The sequence below is a fragment of the Pseudopipra pipra genome, chromosome 13 (assembly GCF_036250125.1).
Source record: "Pseudopipra pipra isolate bDixPip1 chromosome 13, bDixPip1.hap1, whole genome shotgun sequence".
Classification (NCBI taxonomy): domain Eukaryota; kingdom Metazoa; phylum Chordata; class Aves; order Passeriformes; family Pipridae; genus Pseudopipra; species Pseudopipra pipra.
In genome coordinates this window covers 20,527,515-20,543,699 of record NC_087561.1, presented here as the reverse complement: position 1 = coordinate 20,543,699, position 16,185 = coordinate 20,527,515, and the positions used below count along the sequence as shown (strand labels likewise).

General features: G+C 60.4%; 3 protein-coding genes across 3 annotated transcripts; all 3 read left to right on the top strand.

The window, feature by feature from the left end:
* The first annotated feature begins 516 nt into the window (after nt 1-516).
* Nucleotides 517-4,137, top strand: RAB33A (RAB33A, member RAS oncogene family). Its single transcript, XM_064670336.1, has 2 exons — nt 517-1,019; nt 3,636-4,137. The coding sequence occupies exons 1-2, from the start codon at nt 792-794 to the stop codon at nt 4,092-4,094; spliced, it is 687 nt and encodes a 228-aa protein (XP_064526406.1). The 5' UTR covers nt 517-791; the 3' UTR covers nt 4,095-4,137.
* A 353-nt stretch (nt 4,138-4,490) lies between these two features.
* Nucleotides 4,491-6,815, top strand: RBMX2 (RNA binding motif protein X-linked 2). The gene is made up of 6 exons (XM_064670335.1): nt 4,491-4,532; nt 4,624-4,739; nt 4,961-5,012; nt 5,082-5,211; nt 5,296-5,476; nt 5,976-6,815. Exons 1-6 carry the CDS (start codon nt 4,528-4,530, stop codon nt 6,380-6,382), a joined length of 891 nt encoding a protein of 296 aa, XP_064526405.1. The 5' UTR covers nt 4,491-4,527; the 3' UTR covers nt 6,383-6,815.
* A 686-nt stretch (nt 6,816-7,501) lies between these two features.
* SLC25A14 (solute carrier family 25 member 14) lies at nt 7,502-14,529 on the top strand. Its single transcript, XM_064670328.1, has 9 exons — nt 7,502-7,652; nt 7,748-7,895; nt 8,816-8,910; nt 10,851-10,936; nt 11,790-11,885; nt 12,249-12,373; nt 12,883-13,018; nt 13,405-13,485; nt 14,090-14,529. Exons 1-9 carry the CDS (start codon nt 7,589-7,591, stop codon nt 14,129-14,131), a joined length of 873 nt encoding a protein of 290 aa, XP_064526398.1. The 5' UTR covers nt 7,502-7,588; the 3' UTR covers nt 14,132-14,529.
* The last annotated feature ends 1,656 nt before the right edge of the window (nt 14,530-16,185 follow it).

The following is a 16,185-nucleotide window of genomic DNA, read 5'->3' as shown; positions in this document are numbered from 1 at the left end:
CTTCCCGGTCCCTCTGATGCTGGCACCTGGGGGCTGTGGCTGCCCGGCCGGACATGGAGAGGGTCACTCTGCCATGGGTGGCAGTGACCCCGTGCTGGAGCGTGCGGGTGTTTGTGTGCGCTGGTGTCTGCTCCTGCCCCGCTATCCCTCGGTGTCCCTGGCTCTCTCCTGGGAGGGGCCAGTCCCGCTGCCTGCAGCCTCGCCGGTCCTTGCCTGTCCCTTGGGGATGCCCGGGCCGGCCCGGGCTGAAAGCACTCGGTCCCCGGTCTGGGGCTTGGCGTGGCGGCTGGCACAGAGCCGGTACCGGTGCGTGGGGTGGGACCGGCGCCGGTACCCGGGGATGTGCGGTGCCGGTGCCAGAGCGTGGGGCGGAGCCGTGAGGTGCCGGTGCCGCTACGCGGAGCGGGGACGCGCCGTGCCGGTGCCGGTACCCGGGGATGTGCCGGTGCCAGTGCGCGGGGTGGAGCCGTGTTGTATTGGTGCCCGTACGCGGTGCCGTAGCCGGTGCGTGGGGCGGAGCCGTTCGGTGCCGGTGCCGCTACACGGGGCTGTGCCGGTGCCGGTACCCGGGGCGGAGCCGTGTTGTATTGGCGCCCGTACGCGGTGCCGGTGCGCGGGGCTGTGCCGGTGCCGCTCCACGGGGCGGGGACGCGCGGTGCCGTAGCCGGTGCGTGGGGCGGAGCGGTGCCGGTGCCGCTCCACGGGGCGGTGCCGGTGCCGTGCGGTGCCGTAGCCAGTGCGCGGGGCGCCGCGCCCCCATGAGCCGGTGAGGCGGCGGCGGTGCGGGAGGGATGGCGGCAGGCGGCGGCGGCGGGGGGCGGCCGCCGGGCTCCGACCCCGCGCTGGAACCCTACGTGCAGACCCGCATCTTCAAAATCATCGTGATCGGAGACTCCAACGTGGGCAAGACGTGCCTGACCTTCCGCTTCTGCGGGGGCACCTTCCCCGGCAAGACCGAGGCCACCATCGGCGTGGACTTCCGCGAGAAGACGGTGGAGATCGAGGGGGAGCGCATCAAGGTGGGCCCCGCACCGGCCCCGGGCTGGCTGACATCAGTCCCGCAGGGCCCCGCTCTGTCCCCGATAGGTTCTACACCGGCTCCGGTGGGCTCTGCTTCATCCTCGGTCAGCCCCGCTCTGTCCCCGATGGGCCCCGCACGGGCCCCGGGCTGACCAGCACCAGCCCCGGGGAGCCCCCCACTGGCCCCGATGGGCCCCGCGCTGGCCCCGAGCTGACCAGCAGCAGCCCCAGCAACGACGGCAGCCGGTCCCCATCCCTGCCCCAACCCCATCCCCGGCCCCAGGGCTGCATGTCGCACCCCAAAGCCCTCCTGGGGGCTTTCCCTTTCATCCTAGCTGGAGGGAGGAGACAGGGACAGGGGAGAATTCTCATGCCTGTGGTCAGCAGAGATGCTTCTGGACCCATCCATCCCTGCTGCCTTCTCGCTATTTCTGGGGTTGGTTTGAGCCTGCAGCGGCCTGAAGCGATGGGTTGGGGTGAGCCACTGCTGCCCTCCCAGCACAGCCTCGGGGCATCGAGGTGGCTCCAGCTCCAGGCATTGGACTAGCAGAGGGGCACAGCTGGAGGATGGAGCTGTGTGCCAGAACCGGGGCATCTGGGGGGGCAGAGGGAGGCTGGAAGGCCGGGAGCTCCCACGGGCCGGTGGCAGCAGGCTTGGCAGCTGTGGGAGCACTGCTGGAATCTGCTCCCAGCTGGCACCGGGAGCTGTGATTGCAGGACGACTGGAACAGGATGAATTTGCTCTATGAAGGCCCGTGTGACACCTGTAAGGAATGACCAGCCCAGACCTGGAAAGCTCTGGCTGCTGTGTTGGAGCAGATCTGCTGCTCCATCCAGGAGCAGAGCTTGTGGTGGAACTTGGCCTGCCAGGTTCAGGGGGATCAGCACCCACAGCCTCTGAGTGTGAGGCTGGTGCTGGAAGAACAAACATTGCTGCTGTACTGACAGATGGGTGATCAAAAGTTGAAATCACAATGAAACCAAAGCTCATGTTGGTGGGTGAGAGCTTTAGTTGTGCTTCTAGACTGTCCATTAATGTTTTTCCCTTTCTCCTTTAGATGTGGTCTTTCCCCCCTGCCCTCCCCAGCTCTGTCCAGCCCCACGGAGCCGTGCTAGTGTGAGCTCTGGTGCAGGCTGGCATGGAGCCTGTCTCACGGCCAATGGCAGGAAAACACTGCCAGGGTTTCTACCTTTGGATATTATTTGTGCTTCAGTGGGCGTGAGTGGGAGGCAGTGCAGCAAACTGGCCTTTTCCTAGGATAATGCATCCAAGAGGAGAGGTGAGAGGTGGGAGATGGGCCCTCCCTCTCCTGCTCTTCCCAGGCACTGGCCCAGAAAGGGCTGAGCAGCAGCTCTGCTTTGCCAGCATTTTTCACTCTGAAAGACCTCGGGGCAGGCGGTCTCTCTGTGGGTACAGGGTGATTTGGATTAATTTGGAAATTGCCAGTTCCAAGCTTCAAGATGTTACCAGGAGAACTCAGACTGACCCCTGGGGGCACCCTGCTCCTTACCAGTGTTCAACCAGACTTGGTGTCACTTGACACCACCTTCTAGGCCCAGACATTCAGCCAGTTCCCAATCCACCTCACTGCTCATCCAGTTTAGGAGCTTCTTGGCTCCTTTGTCACTTAGGTCAGGGAGTTGTCATTGAGGGCTCTGGGAATGTTCTGGACTGCCTGTGCCCTGCTGTGCTGTCATTCCAGCAGCTGTTGAGGTGTTTGAGACTCTCAGTGAGGACCAGGGGCTGCAAATACAAGGCTGTTCCTTTCTGTCCATAGAGCACCTCATCTGGTTGCTCTTCCTGGCCAGATGGTCTAGAGTGGAGATTCCCTACAATGCTATCTGTGATGTTCTGCTCTTTAATCCTCCACTACAATCTCCTCACCATGGTGAGGGTGAGCCATGGGTGATGGCTCCTCACCCATCCCCACAGAGGTCCATGGCCTCCTGCTGCACTCTCACATGAAGGGTGGCTCCCTGTCCTCGTCTTCTCTTTGCCCTGACTCCTCTGTGAAATTATCAGGGTTCTTCTTCATGGTGTAGGATTTGGTAGACAAGTAGACATGGACCTGTTGGAGTGAGTCCAGAGGAGGCCACAAAGATGCTCTCAGGGCCAGAGCCCCTCTGCTCTGGAGCCAGGCTGGGAGAGCTGGGGGTGTTCACCTGGAGAAAGGCAGGCCTCAGGGAGACCTGAGAGCCCCTTCCAGTGCCTAAAGGGGATCCAAGAGAGCTGGAGAGGGACTTGGGACAAGGGCCTGGAGGGACAGGACAAGGAGGAATGGCCTTAAGCTGAAGCAGGGCAGAATTAGATGGGGCATTGGGAAGAAAGTGGGGATGGTGGGGCCCTGGCATAGGTTGCCCAGAGAAGCTCTGGACGCCCCATCCCTGGAAGTATTCAGGGCCAGGCTGGACAAGGCTTGGAGCAACCTGGTCTAGTAAGGTGTCCCTGCCCATGGCAGGGGGTTGGACTGGATGATCTTTAAGGTCCCTTCCAGCCCAAACCATTCCATGACTCTCTGAAAGCCAGACAGCAGGAAGCCCCCCTGAACCCCCACAGGGGGCCCTCCCAGGGCCGCGCTCCTGTAGCCTCTTCTCTCGTCTGCTTCGCTTCCCAGGTGCAGGTGTGGGACACGGCCGGCCAGGAGAGGTTTCGGAAGAGCATGGTGGAGCACTACTACCGCAACGTGCACGCCGTGGTCTTCGTGTACGACGTGACAAAGATGAGCTCCTTCACCAACCTCAAGACATGGATTGAGGAGTGCAATGGGCACGCGGTGTCCCCGCTCGTCCCCAGGGTGCTTGTGGGGAACAAGTGTGACTTGAAGGACCTGATCCAGGTGCCGTCCAGCCTGGCCCTCAAGTTCGCCGACGCTCACAACATGCTTTTGTTTGAGACCTCGGCCAAGGACCCGCAGGAGAGCCAGAACGTGGACGCCATTTTCATGTGCCTGGCCTGCCGGCTGAAGGCGCAGCGCTCGCTGCCCTGCCGGGACGCCGAGGGCTGGCCGGGGCAGCCCCAGCCGCAGTCCCGCCGGCTGGACGAGGCCAGCGGGAAAGGCTCCTGCCCGTGCTGAACGGGACCTGGCCCGGACCCCAATAAAGGCTCTGAGCCCCCTGCGCTCCGACTCCTGCTTTGCGCCTCGGCCACGCTCGGCTCGGTCCGGCGGGTAGCGCTCGGGTAAAACCGGCCCGGCTCGGCTGTGATCGGCCCGGTTCGGTTACAATCGGCCAGGTTCGGCCCAGCTCGGCCACGCTCGGCCCGGTTCGGCGAGTAGCGCTCGGTTGTAATCGGCCCACTTCGGTTAAAATCGGCCCCGCTGTGCCGCGCTCGGCCCAGTTCGGCTGCAATCGTCTTCACTCGGCTACAATCGTCTTTACTCGGCTACAATCGTTTCCACTCGGCTAAAATCGGCTCCACTCGGTGACTCTCGGCCGAGTCCGTTCGGCTAGGTGCGCAGCGCAGGCGCGGTGCCGCGCGCAGGCGCAGTGCGCGCCGCCGCCGCCGCCATGAAGTAGGTGTGGGGACTGTGAGGGGAGCGGGAGGGAGGGATGGGGGAAGGTTTGGTTCTGTCGGTTCCGGCGCTGACGGTGCCTCGCCCACAGCCCCCTGACGAAGGTGAAGCTGATCAACGAGCTGAACGCGCGGGAGGCGGAGCTGGGCGTGCAGGAGGCGGTGTCGTGGCACGCGGAGTACAAGGACAGCGCCTGGATCTTTGTGGGTACGGGCCGGGCCGGGGAGCGGCGGGGCCGGGCCGGGGAGCGGCGGGGCCGGGCCGGGGAGCGGCGGGGCCGGGCCGGGGAGCGGCGGGGCCGGGCCGGGGAGCGGCGGGGCCGGGCCGGGGAGCGGCGGGGCCGGGCCGGGGAGCGGCGGGGCCGGGCCGGGCCGGGTCGGGTTAGGCCCGCTCGGTGCCGGTGACCTGTTCCATCCCTCTCCTCGCAGGCGGGCTGCACTACGAGCTGACGGAGGGCGATGTCATCTGCGTGTTCTCGCAGTAAGTGCCGCAGCCCCGGCCCCGCCGCCCGCCCGGGCGCTGCCGGAGGGTGCTGACGGTGTGTCACAGGTACGGCGAGGTCGTCAACATCAACCTCGTGCGGGACAAAAAGACGGGGAAGTCCAAAGGGTTCTGCTTCCTGTGCTATGAGGATCAGAGGAGCACCATCCTAGCTGTGGACAACTTCAATGGGATCAAGGTGAGCGGGGCTCGGGTGCTGCTGCCGCGGCTCCCCAGGTGCTCCTGGGGACCTGCCCGCAGTCTGAGAGCCCGGCTTCTCCAGATCAAGGGACGGACCATCCGCGTGGACCACGTGGCCAACTACCGGCCCCCCAAGGAGTCAGAGGACTGGGATGAGGTGACTCGAGCTCTCCATGCCAAGGGCTGCGGGGTCAAAACGCCGCCTCCCTCCTCGTCCGACTCCCTGTCGGAGGAGGAGGATGTGCCTGTGAAAAAGCAGAAAGGTGAGGAGCATTCTGGCAGGCTGGATCCCAGGTGGGATTAGGAGCTGGAGTCTGGGTGGAGAGAAGGGTTGGAGGGAGGAAAATGGGGACAAAGTGAGGGTGGGGACAAGGTGTTGCTCCAAGGTGCTGAGGAGGTGCTTGAAAATGAGGGATGAGAGGGAGAGCAAAGAGGGAAAAGAGTCGTTGGGTCTGGACTGGGAAATTCTGCAGAACGGATCATAATGTTACTGAGTAAAGGGAATGAGTGGAAGTGCCCAGCATTGCTGGAAAGAACATGGTGTGAGCATTCAAGAGGGAAGCAGGGTGGCCGCAGCTGGAGGAGAAGGGTGTCAGGCTAAGAAGTGGAGTGGGATCTCCCTGAGGGGGAAGCAGGCTGACATATTGGGAGTATAGGGGAACAACTCATGGTGGGAGGGGAGTTGGGGCAGTGCCGTGAAATGGGGGGGTTGGGGGTGCTCCTGGAATTGGGTCCATCGCAAGTTGTGAACCCGTGTTCCAGAGAAGCCGCGGAGCAGAGCGGAGCAGCCGAAGCCAGGCCAGCAGGCCGGGAAGCGCGTTGGCACGGAGGAGCCACATCCCAGGATCAAGATCAAGAAGGAGAAGGAGGACCCTGGGTACGAGCGCTACGCCAGTGGGAGCTCTGACAGGAACACTGGGAGCAGGACACAGCGGGACGAGGAGCAGCGGCGGCACCAGCGGCCCTCGGAGAGGAGGGGGGACAAGAGTGGCCAGGAGCAGAGGGGACAGAGCAGCTCCTGGGAGGAGCGGGACAAGAGGGAGGAGGCTGGCAGGAGGAGTGACGGGCACGGCAGCTGGCGGGACGTGTCCCCCAAGGGAGGCAGATCCCGGGAACCCCATTCCAGGCACAAGGAGCGGGGCTCTGGCAGAGACTCCAGCCGCCACTGAGCCCTGGGAGAGCATTCCAGGGCCAGGGAGGCCTTGAGCCTGCCCAAACACCTGCTCCAAGCTCCCAGGGCACTGCAGCTGGACTGCTTGCCTCACGGGAGCTTCCCTTTGGATCTCATCCTGCTCTGGGCCAGGGCTCTCTGTGTTGGCCTTCAGTGCTGGCCATGGAGGGTGGCAGGAGCTGGGGGCTGGGAGCAGCAGGATGCTCCCCTTCTCCAAACCCCCAGTTCTGTCAGTGCTGGGGGGTGTCCCCCTCTTGCAGTGTGAGAAGAGGCCTGTGGATGTCTGATCTGGCCTCGCCTGCCAGTGGGTCCTGCGCCCACCCAGCATCTCCAGGTTCTGTGGTGGATCTGCAGGGATGCACTGCTGCGTTGGGGCCACTCACCCTGGGTGTGTTTAAAGGTCTTCTAATAAAAATTCCTGTTTGGCAGAAGCTGGTCTCAGGAGCAGTCTTCCTGCTCCTGATGCTGATTTTGGGCTGATTTGGCTGGAAAAGCGGGAGTGATGGATACAGAGTTGGGGGGTGGTGCACAGCGGTGATGAGAGGGATGGGCTTTGGGATGTTTTGAGCTGGATCTAATTCCCACAACATCCCTCCAGACAGAGTCCACAGCAGTTCCAGGCATGGGGGGCAGAGGGGGCATTTTTCCCATGGAACAATTGGGACTGAGCCCAGAGGTGCCCGATGGGGGGTCAGATAGGGACTGGGGCAGGGGCAGACCCGGGGGGTTCCCAGTGTGCTGAGCAGGGGGCTCAGCCCCATCCTGCTCCTGATACCCCGGGGGGGCTGTGACCGTCCAGCTGCCGGTACCCCGGGGAGCGGTCACCATTCTGCTCCCGGTATCTGGAAGGGCTCAGCCCCTTCCTGCTCCTGGTGTCCGGGGGTGCTGTGACCGTTCTTCTCCCGGTACCCCGGGGAAGCTTAGGCCTGTCCTGTTCCCGGTACGCGGGGGATGGTCACCATTCTGTTCCCAGTGTCCGGGGGGCTGTGACTATGCTGTTCCCGGTGTCCGGGGGCGCTCGGCCCCGTCCTGTTCCCGGTATTCGAGTGGGTCTGAGCCCCGCCCTGCCCGCGGTGCCGGGGGGCGGTGCCCGGTCCCGGTGCGGTGCCGCCGGGGGCCGGCGGGGGGCGCGGCGGTGCCAGTGGCCCTTCCGGCGGCTGTTCCGGTCCCGGTCCCGGTGGCGGCGGTGCCCGCCCGCCATGCCATGTCCGCGCTCAACTGGAAACCCTTCGTGTATGGCGGGCTCGCCTCCATCGTGGCCGAGTTCGGTGAGGCGGCGGGGCCGGCGGGGCCGGCGGGGCGGCAGCGGCACCGGGGCCGGTCCCGGCGGGCGCTGACGCCGCTGTCCCCGCTGTCCCTGCAGGCACGTTCCCCGTGGACCTCACCAAGACGCGGCTGCAGGTGCAGGGGCAGAGCACCGACGCGCGGTTCCGCGAGGTGCGGTACCGGGGCATGTTCCACGCGCTCTTCCGCATCTGCCGCGAGGAGGGAGGACGGGCCCTGTACTCGGGGTGAGCACCGGGACCATCGGCACAGGGACCCCATCGGGATAGGGGCCCATCTGTACCGGGATTCCCATCGGCACCGGGACCCATCGGGACAGGGACCCATCCCATCGGCACCGGGCTCCATCCATCCCGAGACCCCCATAAGCCACGCGTCCTTCCCATCCACCCTGTCCCCCCCAGTCCATCCGCTCCGGGACTCCCCTACCGAGACCAGGACCCCCCCATCCGCCCTGGGCCCCGCGATCCACCCCGGGAACCCCCCTGCATCCGTGCCCCCATCTGCCACGGGTCTTCCACCAGGCCTGACGTTTCCTTCCACCCACCGTGGGCTTCCCCACTGCCCGCCGCGGGTCCTTCCCCCCTGCCCCACCATCTCTCACCGCTTGTCCTGGGCCACCCTTCGGTCACAGCATCATCCCCGCCATCCTGTCTGCCCCCGAGCTCATCCCAGTTTCCCCCCTCCACTCTGGTATCCCCCTCTGCCTTCCCGAGGTCCTCCCGGGTCCCCCCACCCATCCCAGGTCCTTCCCCTCTGCCCACTCTGGCCCCTGCTTCTGTCCTGGCATCCCCTCCCCACCCCGGGCTTCCTCTTCCACCTTCTGTCCTGGCATCTGCCCTGTCCATCCTAGTTCCCCCCTCCCCTTTGCCCATCCCAGCCCGCTCCCTCTCCGTGCATGACACTGTGACCCCCGAGATCCCACCCAGCCCTGAGCCCTGGGGCCGGGGCAGTGGAGACTCCCCGTTTTCCCGAGATGAGGAGCAAGGCCAGCGCTGTGTGGATGCCAGCCCCTGGCACAGTGGGGGGCAATCCCAGCAGTTATCCCGGGCACTGGAGCCATGGCAGTGACATGCCTGGTCCTCAGCAGTTTGGGGGCTGGTGGGAAGCTGGCACACAGGGATGCTCAGGGATTGTTCCCCCTCAGGATCGCCCCGGCACTGCTGAGACAGGCATCCTATGGCACCATCAAGATCGGGATCTACCAGAGCCTGAAGCGGCTCTTCGTGGATCGCATGGAAGGTCAGTATCAGGGAATGGGGCAGCAGGGGCACCTCCCAGCTCGCTGATCCTACTCTCTCTTGTATGTTCTGCTCATTCCCTGCTCTGTCCTTCCCACCTCGAGATTCCCACAGGAATGGAGCTCTGTTACTGGGCGCTGTGGTTTTGTTTGTCAGTGGTGGCATGGATCAGTTTCAATCCCAATGGGAACCTGTGATCCCTACCCAACCACCTCCCTCCAGTCAGGTCCTTCCTTTCATGGAATCATAGGAGAATCCCAGAATCATTTAGGTTGGAAAAAAGCTTCAAGGCTATCAAATCCAACCTGTGCCCATTGCCCACCTTGTTGCCCAGCCCAGAGCACTGAGTGCCATGTCCAGTCCTTCCTTGAATACCTCTAGGGATGGGGACTCCACCACCTCCCTGGGCAGCCCCTTCCAATGCCTGACAGCCGTTTCCAGGAAGAAATTCTTCCTAATGTCCAACCTGACCCTCCCCTGGCACAACTTGGGGGAGTCCTCTCGTTCTGTTAAGCCTTTATCTCTGCTTTGCACCTTGGAGCCAGAAAAAATCATCCAGTTCCACCCCCTGCTGTGGGTAGGGACACCTTCCACTATCTCAGGTTGCTCCAAGCCTTGTCCAACCTGGCCTTGAACATTTCCAGGGATGGGGCAGCCACAGCTTATCTGGGCAACATTTGGATTGGGATTTTGTGACTCAGCTCTGTAGCTTTGGCCCTGACTTAAAGATGAGATGCCACCAGTGCCCTTGACCCATGCCCTCTGCTCAGAGGCCTCTGCAGCTCCTCCCTGGGCAGTGGAGCAGCAGGAGTGGTGGATGCTGCCTGAGGGAGCACTGAGATCTGCAGGGGTGATTTTTGTCTCTGGGGTGACACGAGGGAATGTTGTAACACCATTCCAACCTGGGAAAGCAGGGTGGGCGGACGAGATGCGGCACACTAATGGCATGGAACTGTGTCAGGGGAGGTTTAGGTGAGATATCAGGAAAAGTTCTTCCCCCAGAGGGTGGTTGGGCACTGAACAGGCTCCCCAGGGCAGTGGGCACAGCCCCAAGGCTGCCAGAGCTCAAGGAGCATTTGGACAGTGCTCTCAGGGACTTGTCGGGGTGTCCTGGGCAGGGCCAGGAGTTGGACTCGATGATCCTTGTGGATCATCCAACTCAGGAGATGCTGTGGTTCACTAGAGCTCCTTTCCAGGGTTGCTCTGTCCTCAGTAATGTCTCTCCCTGCTCCAGTAATGCCTCTCCCTGCCTGGTTCTGTCCGTGTACACAGGCCCCTCCTCGCTGTTCCAGCCTTTCCAGCTGTGAGCTCCGTGCCTGAATGTTTGTCTCCCTACAGGCCTGGGGCAGCCAGTGGCCTGGTCTCCTCTGGGAAGTGTCGTGGTCAGTACCAGCAAAGTGCTGTGCCTTTTCCCAATGTAACCATCATCCTAATACTGGGCCTGGAAGTCTCAGGTTATTCCCTGGAACTAATCCCATCTAACTCCCCCCCTGGTCCCAGTCCTCAGCTGGCTCTGGGTGGCTGCATGGTCTCACTGGAGCCAAAACCATTTGGTATCAGGTGGCCTTGAGAAGTGCTGGGTTGTCCCTCTCTGTCTCCCTCTGTCCTGGCTTGTCCCTATCATGAGAAATACATCACTGGACACTGAAATCTCAGATAATTGTTCACAATTTTCACGTGTCCCGTGATTTTCCTTCTCATCAGTCAGACCTGCCCCTCTGAAAGAGTGAGTTGCCGAGTGTCCCAGCTGCCACCTCCTGTCCCTGGCAGGTGTGGGGACAGACCTGCCACGAGCTGTGGTACCTGCCCAGCCCCTGCTCCTGCAGCTTCACTGTGAGATTTGAGAGCTGAGCTGCTCTGCTCTTCCCAGCCCTTGTTCCATCCCACCTGTGCCCCTTCCTGTGAGGTCTGTAGGGTCTGACCTTCTTCCCTTGCTTGCAGATGAAACGTTGCTCATCAATGTGATCTGTGGGGTGGTCTCGGGGGTCATCTCCTCTGCGCTGGCCAATCCCACAGATGTGCTGAAGGTAAGGGCAGCTCCTGGCCAGCACTTGGCTGGCTGTGGGACCTGTGGGAGGTGCAGCTCAGTGCTCCCTGAGCCACCAGTTCTGCTAATTTGGGCTTTTCTAATAAATGGAGACCGAAGCCCAGAGCAATTAACAGCAAAAAGCACAGCTCTTAAAGATCACAGAATCCCAGAAGGATTTGGGTTGGAAGGGACTTTAAAGCTCATCTTGTCCCACTTCTCTGATGTGGGCAGGGACACCTTCCACTGTCCCAGGTTGCTCCAAGCCCTGTCCAACCTGGCCTTGGACACTTCAGGGATGGGGCAGCCACAGCTTCTCTGGGCAACAAAGGTCATGAAATTTGCTCTGGTGAAGGATGGATGCTGCCTTATCTGACCTGGGCAAGGTGAGCAGGTGGCAGCCAGATGTTCCTCACACCTGCCCTGCTGCTCTCCCCTTGGTCACTGTGCTGGCACTGCCTGTTACGTGGAGTGAGCAGAGCCCAGTGGGGACTGCCTGATGCCCTGGAGTCAGGGTAGCCCTGCTCTGGGCTGAGAGAGCCTGGAGAACTTCCCTATGCTTCTCCCTGTGTAGATCCACCTTCTTAGGCTGTTTCCAGGGCAGGAAGGCCTCATCCTTCATGTCCCTGTGCTCCCACCCCTCTGCTCTCTCTGCTCCTTGCCTGCTGCCATCATTGACTGCATGGTTTGCAGGGAGAGAGACGTGGAGAGCAGTGTCAGCTGTGAGCTGCTCTGTGTTCCTGCTCCCAGGAGTTCCATGGAGCTGGTGTCCCCGGTGTCCCTGCCCTCTGGGGCAGGTGCTGATGTCAGGACAGGTGCTGGTGTCCACCCGCTGACTCTGCCCTTCCTTCCAGATCCGAATGCAGGCTCAGGGCAGCTTGTTCCAGGGCGGGATGATCGGCAGCTTCATTGACATCTACCAGCAGGAAGGTACCCGAGGCCTCTGGAGGGTGAGCACCAGCTCCCAGAATCCCCCACCAGCAGCACAGCTAACAAAAGCCTTATGGAAGCGGGTGCTCTCTTAGCAGGGAGCACCTGGAGCCCCTTCCAGCTCCTTAAACTGCCGCTCTTGTGGGACAGAATCTTTCCTGGAACTTGTGGGGAAGGCGAGGGGGTGACAGCCTGGTTCCTGTGTGCTGGGAGGACGGAAGCAGCGTGCAGTTAATGCAACTGTAATAATACTGCCAGGGTGGAGGGATCTTCCTTGGCTTTAGAGCAAAGTTGGTCTGCCTGAAGAGCTGCAGGGAGGACACGGGGAAGACTGTCAGGAAAAGGCCCTGGGAGCAGCTTGTGACGGTGTTCTTGCCCCACAGGGTGTTGTCCCCACGGCCCAGCGAGCTGCCATCGTGGTGGGGGTGGAGCTGCCAGTCTACGACATCACCAAGAAGCATTTAATCCTGTCGGGCCTCATGGGTGACACCATCTTCGCCCACTTTGTGTGAGTATCTACTGCTCTCTGCAGGCTTGGAGGGGTGTGTGGAGCAGAGCAGCCAGGTGGGATCTGGAGGGATTTGCTCATGGAGCGAGTGCTCTGGGGCTGCAGGGAACAGGCTCGGTTCTTCTGAAGGATCTGCTCTGTTGGCTGGAGCAACTCAGAGTGGGCAGCAAGTGCAAAATCATAAAGGCTGGGTAAGACTTTAAAGACCAGTCGTTCCCCCAGCACTGCCAAGGCCACCACTAAACCAGTCCCACATCCCCAGACAGACCCCCCTGGGGAAGGACCTGGCAGAAATCCTTTGGTGACATGGAATGTCAGCTTGGTTTCAGCTGGCTGATGGCCAGAAATGCTGTTGCCCGACGTCTGGCCCTGGTATGAACCAGGCAGGTGGTGCAGCTCCTGTTTGCTGCTAAATGCCTTTCATAAAATCCGGTGGAAGGTACTTTGTGCCTGCCTGAGCGGGAGTGGCCATGTTCAGGGCTGTCCCTGTCCTGATTTGGGGGGTGTAGTTCCAGCTTCACGTGTGGACTGGCGGGGGCCATCGCCTCCAACCCCGTGGACGTGGTGCGGACGCGCATGATGAACCAGCGGGCAATCGTGGGCAGCACGGAGCTCTACAAGGGCACTCTGGATGGCCTCGTGAAGGTAAGGGGGGGGAGAGGTGGGCACATGCCTGTCCTGGGAGGCTGGCTGGGTCCCAGCACCACACTGATGGGAACAGTGAGATCCTACAGCCACAGAACGTGTCCTCAGCGAGTGTGTCAGACAGACAGGGAAGGGCCCAGACTCACTTCCTCAGGTTGTCACTGTCAGCCTGAACATCCCCCCAGCCTTCTGGGACAAAATTTAGGCTGTGATGCAGTTAATCAGGTTCAGAGACTGCAAGTGATGCTCCACACGCTGCACCTGCACGGGCCTATCTGCTCCCTGCAGCTGCTGGGGAGGGACAGTGTGTCACACGTGGCACTGGGGATGTGGGCAGAGTGTGGGCCTGGCCTGGCTCCTAATTCACCTCTGTCTTCTCCTCCCAGACATGGAAGAGTGAAGGCTTCTTTGCACTCTACAAAGGCTTTTGGCCCAACTGGCTTCGGCTGGGTCCCTGGAACATCATTGTATCCTTCTGTGTGCTGCTGGGAGGTGGATGGGGGACAAGGGGAGAACCGAGCTGGGAAGGGCAGAGCAAGGCTGACACTCCAGTGCGGTGCACTGGTGACCCTGCTGGGCACCTCTGCTGGTTTCTGTAGAGCCAGTGCTCTGAGGACTTGGCTGAGACCTTCTCTCTGGCCTGGGCTGTGGGAGGTGCTGCAGTTCCTGGATCAACTCCTGTTTGGGAGGGAATCCTGGGGAGCATTCTGGTGCTCTGAGGCAGGTGCTGACCCGCTGTGCAGGACCAGCAGCACCCGTGTGCTGACCCAGACCCTTCTACCCTCTGAAACTGGGTGGGGAATTTACTGTAAAGAACTCCCAGTCTGGGCTTGGAGCCACTTCCTCCTCTCAGTGGTCTGGGCAAGGCTGGGCCAGTTTGCTCTGGGTCAGTCTGTCCCCTGTCCTTGCAGCCCCTGTCCCCCAGCTCTGTTCTACCTGTGCACATCAGTTTGTGCTGCCTGGGCAAGGAGCTCCCTATGTGGGTCTCCACCAGCTGTGCTGATGCTCTGCCCACCGTGCCAGGCAGCTGCCTCACACGTCTCTGTCCTAATTCCTTGACGTTCCCTTCAGTTTTTTATCACATACGAGCAGTTGAAGCGCCTCCCATTCTGACAGCTGCCTTCATCTCACCACAGTCACCCTCAGGGCTGGCAGCAGAGCTGTGCTGCCGCCTCCCTCTTCATCCCACCATCCCCATGTCGTGGTGTTTGGTACCTGTGGGCTGGGCTCCCCCCCAAATGCATGGTCCCTGGAGCATGAGCTGGCTGGGATAGCCGGGAGCCCGTGGCAGGAGCTGCATGTTTCCCACCTGGAGGTGTACGTGTGCCTGGGCCTGCAGGAATATCTTCTGTGAAGATCTGTGCATTCCAGTGGCCTTCAGGGCACTGTGGCTCGTGGGTTGGCAGCATGGGTGTCCTCTCGTGCCCACAGGGCGGGGCTGGGGCCCTGGAAGGTGCCATTGTCATGTTTATTGCCGAACTGTAACTCCATTAAATTATTTATTGACTGGATGGCTTGAGTTTGGGTCTGGTTTACTGCAGGGGTGTCTGCCCTTGCTGGTTTTCACCACACTATATATACCTTTTTTCTCCGTGTATTATGTAAGAGCAATCTGTAGGATTCATTAAGGTAGAGGTGTTTCTAAACCCAAGTTTGTTAGTGTCAGAAAGTGACGCTGTTGCCTTCTCAGCTCAGTTTTGCCAAACCTGGGTCTCTTAGCTTACTGCTTATTGCTTATATTATTTTTGCTTAGATAATTTGTAAATGATGTAAACACAGGTAATGTGGTTTAAAGGTGAACTCAGCACTTGAAAATGGTGGCTCTGACACGGCTGGTGCTGAGCAGAATACCCAGCAGGATTATTTTGGTTGTCCTCTTCTGGTTTTTGGTTATTTATTAGTGTTTATGGCTATGAAAGCAAACGGCTCTGAAGTTCCTGCTCACTTTCCTGTTTGTGGGGTGTCTTTAGTTTGGATGAAGGTCCCTTGTGACAGCACCGTGTCCTGGCTGGGCCTGCTGTGAGCAGAGTTTCTATGCAGATCACACAAGGAATGTTTAGCCAAATCCAGCTGGGAAGAATAAGAGGGAATTGGTTTTGCAAAGGCAGAGATGCCTTTGCAGCTGCAGGTGTAGTGAAGGTGCTGAGCTCTTGGACTTAAACACTGCCTTGAACAGGTCTTTTAGTGCAGGGCCCAGCTCAGCAGGCCAGAGGGTTGTTGTCAGAATTAAACTGTCCATACAATCTCCGAAGAACAGGCAGTGATGGATTGGGAGTGAACAAGGTTCCTGTGCCTCACCTGGCTGAGCGTTTCCAAACATGACGAAGTAAATAAGTACTTTATTTATTAAATAAATACATCCACCATATGTGGTGGATGAACACAAGTCTGAGATGTGTTTTAACTGTGGTTCCTGATCCTTTGGGTTTCTCCAGTAGTTCTGGAGCCATTTCTGTGCACCTCCATGGGATGCTGCTGCCACCAGTTGTTTTGGGACTGATCCTCAGACATTTCCCTGCTGTTCCTCAGGCTGGTACAGGGAGCCCCTCAGCAATGCCAGACAAGTGTCCCCACAGCCACTTTGCTGCATTTCTCAGCTGTAAGGTGCTTGGTGAGAGGCTGTTCTGCCCCCTCTTCTTCTTCCTGTTGGACCAGTGTCCCTGGATGGCTTTGAAGGTGCTCCTTCTGCTCTGGGACCTCATTCCCTCAGGATTTCCTTCCTAGAAGCGCTCCTGAAACATCTGTTGTCATATGTGCTCAGGTTCACGTGTCTCTCTGTCTGATCTTGTCCCTGCTGTGCCAGGTAATGTGAGAGCACACCTGAGCGGTCTGTACTTGCTCCCCTGCACCCCCAGGAAGGTCCCTGGGGTTGAACTCTGATGTGGAAGGGGTTCAAGGTGCCCTGGGAACCAGTCACAGCCCTCCCCAAGTGTTTAAGGTAGAAATATGTGTGGTCCTGTCACATTAAAGAAAAAAAATGGCAGTGAACCAGGACAGGGAGGTGCTGGCTGTTCCTCCACACTGCCCTGCAAATCCTCCCTCCACCTTGATCTCATGCCATGGCGTTTGGATCTTCTCCAGCATCAGGGGAAAGGCTCCCCAGGTGTCTCCCTGGGCAAACAAAAGAAGGGGTGTAAGGTCACCAGAACCCTTCCTATGGCCACTGG